A 9,984-nucleotide genomic window follows, 5' to 3' on the forward strand; every position below is an offset into this window, starting at 1 on the left:
TTTTCATTTGTAAAGCCGAGCTACAAAATTAACAAAACTATTTATCATCAAACTGTGTAAACTCCATATCAATATTCTACCTCAGTAATTGTATCTCTGAACTGTTCTTTGCTCTTCTATGCTGTTACAAGAGCGTGTTTTGTTTATGAGGGTTTCTTCTAGAACTTGGATCAGTTTAAACGTTTCCGCTTGGGTGACCCTCATTCAAGTTCATAAATGTGGTTTGCGCAATAGTTATTAGGAAAGTCGTGAACGTACAGTAGATGTGTCCTTCCTGCTGAATCGAAATAAATATATTCTTTCAAGTCCGATTATGTTTTTTCTCTAACATACAAACCCAAGTACATTTGAATGTATTTTGGCTTTTAATTGCTGATTTGCCAATAACTTTTTGATACAGAAGATATGTTTTCTCAAGGTATGCCAAGTGTTCCACTTTCAGGCTTGAGGCATGATGTCATACTGATTCGTGTTAGAATGTTTTGCTCTTCTGGTATGATGGACATTTCTAAATCCCAATCCCAATTGTTGGAGTTGTATGCATCACAAGTTTCTGTTATTAAGTTTGTACATTTCTATGGAAGTAGGGTTGAGATCTGCTTTACAAAATGCACATCGCATCTGGAGTGGATTTGGAGAAGAGAGAAAGATGGATAATAGCTGGCCCTGTTCCCCAATCAATGCTTACCACAGACAGACACACAAACACATTTTGACTCCAGATAGGTCTGAAGGCAAATATGTGTGATACTGATGGTTAGGAGCTTGTGATTCAAAGAGCAGATAAGGTCATGAGGGCAGAAAAGCAGATCGTTTTCAAAGAAAAGACAAAAGATGGAGGTGAAGAGTTCAGAGCTTTGGCAAGTCCAAGTAAAAACAACATATGTTGCACAAGATAATTAAACGCAACTGTAATAGGCTAAGAATTAAAGGACAGAGGCAGATTGTAAAATATACTATACTACTATTGTAAAATATACTATATAATAAATAAAATAAGAATGTCACAATATGGTTATTAGCATCTTAAAAAAATCGAACAGAATTGTATAATCTATTCATTTGTAAGAGCCGATATTAAACATTTCAAATGGATTTGTTGAAAACACTCTGTGGTGGTGACTAACATCTAAGGTGTTTGTTTTGTATCGACCCACATTCTGAAGGAGGAGTAATACCTCACAATATGATAGTGGTACACGACTGTTAGGGATAGGATTATACATGAGCGTGACAATGAAGGCTATACTGTTTTTGATAAAGCCTGTCTTTTCAGACCTCTGCATTTTCCTTCATGAGCTACACTGAGCTATACAGGAAACTTAATTTTTTCGAATTTCTTTGTTGCTTTGTTTCTCATTTGCCATAGTTATATCACATACTAAACATCTGGGTAAGGCTAATTAGGATTTGTTACCTGGAAAAAAACAATAACAGCTGTTTTTTTGGCTGTCTGTTGGGAAGCGATATTTTTGATTGTTTGTCCAAAAATGTAAAGTTTGTTAATATTTACTCGCCCTCATGTTGTTCTTAATCCTAATGTATTTGTATTACAAAGCTCTGTATTTGATCTTACATTGATTGACGTCTTTACATTTTAAAGTGTTCCACATTAAAATGTACTATATTTAATGATATATGTATTACTTACCAAAACTTTACTATGGAGCTTTAAAGTTTTAATAGCTAGGCTTAAAATGCAGAACTGCTATTCTGTTTCCAATGATTGGGATTTTGCTAGAAAAAAGTTTTAGATCCTAGTTCTAGATCATCTACTTTATCAACACCAACAGTTTTTGCTTTCAAAATGTCAAAGAACTGACAAACCAACTAAATAGGCACACATGGTCCACACAGAGTGACAGTCATTATAAAATACTAGCTATATCTCATTTCATGAGCCTGGTATTTTTTAGGGCAATCTTTTGGCAGTTTTACATTCAATGTGAATGTGTTCGTTTTCAAGCCAAGATCCTAGAAGATTTTTCTTTTTCATCATCTTTTGAGGAAAAGATGCATGGTAAATATATTAGGAGATGGTAATGCTTGGAGATTGAGGTATAAAATGATGGGCTGGGACAAGAATTTATTAAGGTCAAAGGTCTGATGAGGTATTGTTCAAATCAATTTAGCTGTCTGGCATAGCCTACAGCAGGTGCAAATGTGAGAAATTCCAGGTGTATACAGAGACATGTTTATAGGAATGGATTAACTTTATTGTCCATTTCAATACATTAACATAAACATTACACATGACACACATAACTCTACAATTCCACAAACACATATACGAATAATGCGGTCGTTGTTAATGTTTCACCACTTTGTGCGTGCGTGCGTGCGTACAGCAATGTGCGTGTGATAAAGCTGTAGTGCTGGAAATTTCAGCAACACGGAAGAAGCGCGCACTGGTAAACTCCAAATAATGGCCCGGATAACATGATTGGCAATATAAATGGATCCAGATCCGCAGACTCCAGTCCTGTGCAGTTGACGACATGTGGCGCTCTCTTCCAACAGTGATGTGAGGTGTGGAGCTTTCAGCGCTCTATAGCACGGATCTATTTCTACTGGATCAGCAAATACTGTACAGGAGTATGTGGTATCGAGGTTATTTTCGTGCTTCTGTCAATTCTGCAAGTTCTGCGCTGAAAGAAGGAATATGAGTCTGAGCAGAAATTGAAGTCTGGTGTTATTGAATAGATTTTGACCTGAAAGACCTGCGCATATTTTAATTCGCGCAGAAATTGCTCATACGGACAGCGAGCGCTACTGATCTCGACGGTAAGAGAACATGTAGAATTTGCGTTGTGATTTTAAGTTGTATGAGCAGAAGTTGTAAGTGTTTTGACTGTAAATCTACCGCAAACTTACTGATTTTTGTTTCTTTACATGTTTTTGGACAGCATGACAGCACGAGGTAATGCTGATGTATCGATAAGGAAGCATGATGTAAGGTGGCATGACGTTTGAAATTATGTCGTATTCGAATGATTTAAACATATATAACGACCCTGCTTTGCTGGTTTATTCATAATAGTTATGTTTTTTGTTTATTTCTCATTTTTAACTTTCGTTTTGAATCTCGTCTGAGCGCAGATTGGATAAGTCAAATGTAGATTTACATGCATTTTCCAGACGCTTTTATACATACATATTTTGTGTGAATTTTATTTACTGTTAAGGTTTCAACTTCAATCACAAAAGTATTTACCTTCTAGATATTATTATATATTTGCGGACAACGATGTGCTCACTGTGGCACAGATTGAAAAAAAGAGAATAAAAAGACTTCTCTCTCTCTCTCTCTCTCTCACCTCTCTTTCTCTCTCTCTCTCTCTCTCTCTCTCTCTCTCTCTCTCTATCTCTCTTCTCTCCCTTTCTCTCACTCTCTCCCTTTCTCTCACTCTCTCTCACCTCTCTTTCTCTCTCTCTCTCTCTCTCTCTCTCTCTCTCTCTCTCTCTCTCTCTCTCTCTCTCTCTCTCTCTCTCTCTCTCTCTCTATCTCTCTTTCTCTCCCTTTCTCTCACTCTCTTTCTGTCTCTCTTTCTCTCTCTCTCTCTCTCTCTCTCTCTCTCTCTCTCTCTCTCTCTCCCTTTCTCTCACTCTCTTTCTGTCTCTCTCTCTCTTTCTCTCCCTTTCTCTTCTCTCTCTTTCTCTCCCTTTCTCTCTCTCTTTCACTCTTTCTCTCCCTTTCTCTCTCGCTCTTTCTCTCCCTTTCTCTCTTTCTCTCTCTCTCTTTCTCTCTCTTTCTCTCCCTTTCTCTCTCTCTCTCTCTCTCTCTCTCTCTCTCTTTCACTCTTTCTCTCTCTCTCTCTTTCTCTCTCTCTCTCTCTCTCTCTCTCGGTGTATGTGTGTGTCAAACCAAAAACGGTTGTGTTTTTGTGTCTCTTCATTGTCTAATAAACAGAGCTGTCTGTTGAGGCTTGTCCAAGCACAGCACCGTGTTACGCTTCACAGCAACATTTTTTTTACTTGTGTTCCCAAACTAATAAATAGCCAAGAGCCGTCAGAGCTGCACATTAAATGTCACGTTTAACACTTCTTTACTTTGGTAAAATGACGGTTAACATCGTGTTATTCCATCTCAGAGTTCCACTGAATTGTTTATTATCCACGATTAGTCTCTATAAACACAGATATCAGCAGCATACCATAAAAGAAAAATGGGCTCTCCCTGAACCTCCTCTGCGAGTCTGAACAGGACTGGCCTTATTCCCCTTGTCTAGAAAAACTCGTCTAGATGTGCTTTGATTAACAGAGAACTGTGTGAACAGTTTTTGTCACTAAATTCTTAGTAGTTGTGAATGATGTCTGTTTAAGTAATGTTTACAGATTTTATTCTTAATTCCAATACAAGATGATGACTAAATGTTTTTGTTTCATTTCACCGTACACCTTGTAAGCAGCTATCAAAAGGGAAAATAATGTGTAAATGATCAAACCAGAAAAGTTACTTAGTGTATGAAATAAAAGAAACTTTGACCCGAAACACCTGCTGGTTGCAGTGTAATCTAATGAATTCAAATCTCTGGGTTTAAAGGCGGGACGTCCTATTCCTCATAACCCTTGTTGATTTTCAAATCACCAAAACAGACACACCCCTACCCCCATCTTTCGCTTTCGTCAGCGCTCAGCTCGACTAATGTCCATCATGTGCACCTTACTGCTGATTGACACCAAGGTTGTTTTGGTACTCGGCCCGACTTTGTCTAAACAAGAGTAATTTGGAAATCTGACTCCCCGCCTTTAATATGTTCATTATTTTGTGACTCTCTGCTAATCTATGTTCAATCATTATCTTGCTCTGTCGGGTTATTAACTACATTGGCTTATTTCCACTGAAAACTGTTTTAGGTATGCACAAGTTAACCATGTGGGTCATTCTACAGAACTGGTTTTCATGTATGCATACAGGGCGGTCAGGACCTTCAACATAATCACCCACTCATCTCCGCACTGAAAAAATGCTGAAATGCAGCTTTCCTTGTGCAATGTTTGTGCATGTACATTTTTCTGTTGATGAGATATAGGGTTGCATGAGAGACATGAATTTGGCTTTACATATTTTTGTTTGGAGAGAATTTGAACTGGTACATTTCAGAGCCCCTCTGACTATTGCTGTGTCTCTTATGTAACACTGAGGTGGCTTTTATATCCACACTTTTTGATGGAAACACTGGCCTTTGTTTTCTGGTCAGTGTGTGCGGCAGTTAAACTCACTTTGATAAAAGTCAAGGTTGAAGGAAGTATAAACACAGCAGGACATAGTTAACCGATCCAGAAGTATGATATAATGCTGAAAGTATGCATTACGATTCACAATCTAGAACCACTGACTTATTGTCTCTCTACAACGTGTCTGCGCACACAGTCCACTCATTAAGGTTTATTTAACCATTTGACGCACAAACTCCTTTGGCAATGTATCTGAAAAACACGTACGTACGCATTTAATTCAAGTGTCAACTTCTATTGAGTAATCTGCATATGTGTAAAACTGTAGTTGCTGGAACAGTGCAGCTGAGTCCACTATCAGAGGAAACATAGTCATTACATAGTCATCCTTCCTATATGTGCCAAAACTAACAATCCCTGATTGTTTGCTTAGATTTTTGTCCAAATAACAGTTTGTTTATCATCTCCCTTCTTATTACATTTTGTAACTTTTTTTATTATCTTCCGAGAAGATTATTGAATTTCTCTTTCTAAAACTGACCTTAAGAACTTTGCACTATGTGAAAGCTATGATTGTGTAGTTAGGCATTTTGAGTAAGTGTTATGTTTTTTTTGTAATGTGATATAGTTCTTTTTACTTTTGTAAAGCTCCCAAACCCCAAAATCTGAAAAACAAAAAGTAAACAAGAGTTAATAAGTGCTAGAGATTATGTTTTAAATAATCTTTCTCTGTCTTCTACAAATTTCAGGCAAATTGGAATTGCAGTGTACATAAGGATGCCGGGAATGTTATACTGTCCGACGGGATGTGGCCTGCAAATGGGAATTAACAGAGACGATATTTGAACAATGATGATTTCTAGTTAAACATTAAAGTGTCCAAGTGGCCTGAATTTTGCATCCTAAGTATGCTGTGAGCTGTCCTCTTTCCAAGTGCTTTTGTCTGGTTGTTCTTTTCACGCTTTTTGTCCTCCATTCATCCTGCTGGAAGATCGGTATCTCTGTTGCGCGGGAGCTCGTAGTCGGTCAGACATGTCTGCCAAGGCTCCCATATACCTTAAAAGAAGAAGCCGTAAAGGAAAGAAGGAAAAGCTTCGGGACCTTCTCTCATCAGACATGATCAGCCCCCCGCTCGGAGACTTTCGACATACCATCCACATCGGCAGTGGTGGCGGGGCTGACGATTTTTTCGGTGACCTGTCTTTCTTACAAGGTAAATTCCACCTGTTACCTGGACAACATGGCCGCCATGGTACGCTCCCGTTAAGCCGCACTGCAAGTGTAAGTAGCCACCCACCAGCCAATGAGAGCTCACCTCTGTTGAAAAATGCGCTCTCGCTTCCAGTCATTGGAGGAGTGCAAGCTCTCACGCTTCCTGCAACAAACCCTGCGACTTCACCAGCCAAGGGAACTGCTGAGGTGCCGGCGACCCAGGCTCAGCATACTGCCGTCCTAACAAAAACTCAATCTACTCCAACATCACCATCTCTCGCTCCACCTCCCAAACCTCCTAGACTTCACCTGGAAGAGAGAAGTTTGGGTGTGTCACGGCACGCATCACTTCCTGCATCTTCGAGCAGGTCTCCCCTTCATAGGCACACTTATGAACCAAGTCCAGAGACAGAGGAAGACGAGAAGTGTGTACGAAATCGAGAGGGAGAGGAAAGGCAATACCTCTCAAATGCTGGTTCTCTCCTGTCCCTTCATCTGGACCTGGGGCCATCCATCCTAGAGGATGTGCTTCAGATCATGGACAAGCAGAGAATAGGAACATTTAGTGGGGGACTTACATCCAATGGGCGACAGGAGATTTACACCTAAAAGGTTCGGGAGAGGAAATATGAGTGATGAAACTCCATGGTACATCACATTTTTCTTTTTGCACTATGAGAGAACTCTGTAGTGCATGCTGTAAATGAGCATTTTACTGGAGATTTCATCTTTATTTGCCCGTTATCTAAGTTTTAGACTTTCAGACAAACCCGTCGTCAGCATTTAAGCCAACCAAAAAGGAATCTGTTTCACCATCAGGATTTTTTAAAAAGAACCATTTTAAATAATCTCTCTAATTGTGGGGCTACAAACTTTAGGAGATTTTTTTATTTAAAAAATACTTATAGATAGATTTTTAAACACTAAACCATCTCAGCATTATATCTGCTAGTAACTGCATGGTCTGTAATAACATACAGGCCCCCTGGTCAACAGGGAAAGAAACACTCACATTTCTCTCTGAAAGCACAGATGACATCATCTCTCCCCCCAGTGTTGTTGCAATTTGTGTAAGCGGGTAAAAATGTGCAGCTCCTCCCTAATGATCTGGACACACACGCCAGGAGGCCTATGCATCTACACCCTGGGATTTCAAGCTTTTTTTGTAGTTTTCATTCTTCAGTTTAAAACCCCAGAGGCTCCAAGCTCCCTTTTCACCTAACGGGAATATACTTTTCACCTTTTACTGTGATTGATGTTTAGGGTATCTGCGTTCCCTTAGGCTTTAATCACTGATAACCTTTCTGGCAGAAGTAGCGCTGCCTGTTTCTGACCGAAGAGTGCTGCCTTGTGTTTACCGCCATGTAATCTTCCCTAATGTGGTAGTATGTTGATTAGTCATTATACTAGTGTATGTTTAAATGTACATTAATGCCAGACTAGACAAGTTTACCATTATGTGCTTTAAGGTGTCATGGACAAGAACAGGACATGAGAGAACAATAAGAGAATGTTGGCAAATATTAACAGAAACACACTGTTCTGTTGCTGTCAGGTTTTTGTAAGTATGCTGCCTTTGCACTGTTTAGGGTTGCTGGGGTTTATAAGAAAATTCAGTTGCTTCATAGCATCACCAAACAGAAATCATGATTGATTGGAAACAGGTTTCCAGAACAACCCAACCCATCAGCCTACAGATGGCTTACATAGATAGTTTAATATATGCATTTTAAGCTGGGATAGTTACAAGTATTGTAGGATAGAAAAATTACATACTTCCGATTCCTGGAGTTTTGTGGAATTCTTTATTTATTTTTGTTTCTTTTTGTACCTCTCTTTGATTTACTAAACGTGATTTGTTTGTGATTTTAATTTTGAAGATTTTGCTTCAATTTTGATCGATTAAATACAGAAATCAATGATATCCTATAGGAGTACTTTTGTCGGCAGGTCTAATTTAATTATCTAAAATATAATGTACACATGTTTATATCTTTTTTACTAACCTATTTTAATGCTTGCGAGCCTAACCCCAAATTTAACCAGGACTTTGTGACCTGAAAGGTTCAGAGGCACATGACCTGAAAATAAAAGTTTATGATTGTAGAATATAAAATACAAGCAGCACAGTTCATCCTTTCATCTTTTTCTTGTTTTATCAATCTAGTGTATGTGTTTACATCAACATGTGATGCAATTTTATTTACCCATGAGACCGATGAGACAGTAAAAATGCATTTAGACGAAATACACCATAGACTTAGGGCCAAGCAGATATGTGTCTGTGAGAAATGTTAGAGTATTTCTGCTTTATCAGTAAAAGTGAATCATTAACACTATGGCTACACAAATTAAACCTGCATATAATGTGTGTCTGTAGAACCTTTTCTTTTATGTTGGTTTTTACTTGCCATCTGATGATTTTATAAGCTGATTCTGTTGGATGTTTGTTGCTGCTGTACACATGTCAGCGGACTGTACACTTACATAGAGGCAGAAAAATAAAGGTGAATAAATGATTTTTGATTTCTCCAACGGTATGACTGAGAATTTTTATAAGATATATGAATCAAACTTACCATTACAGTGCTTAATTTAATTGCTTGCTTCTGTTGTGTATATTTAAAACAATTTTAAAGTAGGAAGAAATGCTTGAGTTTATTTGCATTTTATATAATTTTTCTAAACAGTTGCAAACCCTTTCACTCTTTCTTGTTTTATTGCAACAGAATTCTCTAGCTAAAGCTTATTGTATTGTGCGTGTAAGAGAGAGCAAAACTGCAGGTCAATGCATGAACAGCTCTGTGACACACTTTTTCATCACAAGTCTTAGCATGCATGATTGTTACTTAGGTATCTGTTCTGAATGCATTTTATTCTGACCCCACCCTGTGTGTGTGTGTGTGTTTGTTTTCAAGGCACATTAAGTGTGCGTCTGTGTACTTTGCTTATTTGCAGTAGCTCCCCTATTTTCTGCACAGGCCCTGGGAATCATTCCAACTTGCTTTATTAACACAGAGCAGCCGAAGCCCTTGACCTTACGATCACAATACCATGGGAACACCAGAGAGAGGTGGGAGCAGAGAGTAGGAGGAAGAGAGGAAGGAAGGAAAAGGGTTGAGGGAAGGTGCATGAGGACCAGGATGACGGACAATGAGAGTGAAGAAGTGCAAGATTATATATATTACATATAAAAATATTACCCAAAAGGAGGGCACCACAAACAACATTTACGGATACAATTACTTCCCAAAACTTAAAATTATTTCATCATAAATTCACAGTCATGTCATTTAAAACCTGTAAATTTGTTCTGCAGGACACAAAATAAGATATTCAGAGAAATGACTAAGGGGTTTTGTATCCATACACTTGTAGCCGTGGGTGAACTATCCTTTTAACGAACTTAACTGACAAAGCATTTTCACACGCATAAAGAACAAGAGGGCGTGTGTGTATGTGGATCTCAAATCAATGACTGGCTTTCCTCCTCGCATGCATACTGTAACAGATAATAACCGCTCAGGGGGGCTATTTTCCAGGCACACACACAAGTACAAAATGCTTTCCATGGAATATTCTGAAAGTGCTGTG

At 38.5% G+C, this 9,984-nt stretch overlaps 1 protein-coding gene across 3 annotated transcripts; it reads left to right on the forward strand.

Annotated features, from left to right (window-relative positions):
* Nucleotides 1–2,347: 2,347 nt before the first annotated feature.
* On the forward strand, nt 2,348–8,930 carry cdc42ep2 (CDC42 effector protein (Rho GTPase binding) 2). Of its 3 annotated transcripts, none has more exons than XM_056745664.1 (3): nt 2,348–2,784; nt 2,907–2,952; nt 5,928–8,930. In XM_056745664.1, exon 3 carries the CDS (start codon nt 6,211–6,213, stop codon nt 6,997–6,999), a length of 789 nt encoding a protein of 262 aa, XP_056601642.1. In that variant the 5' UTR covers nt 2,348–2,784; nt 2,907–2,952; nt 5,928–6,210; the 3' UTR covers nt 7,000–8,930. The 3 variants fall into 3 exon arrangements, with proteins under 3 accessions (XP_056601642.1, XP_056601643.1, XP_056601641.1); XM_056745665.1 differs by having other exon boundaries at nt 2,907–2,920; XM_056745663.1 differs by lacking the exon at nt 2,907–2,952.
* The last annotated feature ends 1,054 nt before the right edge of the window (nt 8,931–9,984 follow it).

The sequence above is a fragment of the Triplophysa dalaica genome, chromosome 4 (genome assembly GCF_015846415.1).
Source record: "Triplophysa dalaica isolate WHDGS20190420 chromosome 4, ASM1584641v1, whole genome shotgun sequence".
NCBI classification, from domain to species: Eukaryota; Metazoa; Chordata; class Actinopteri; order Cypriniformes; family Nemacheilidae; genus Triplophysa; species Triplophysa dalaica.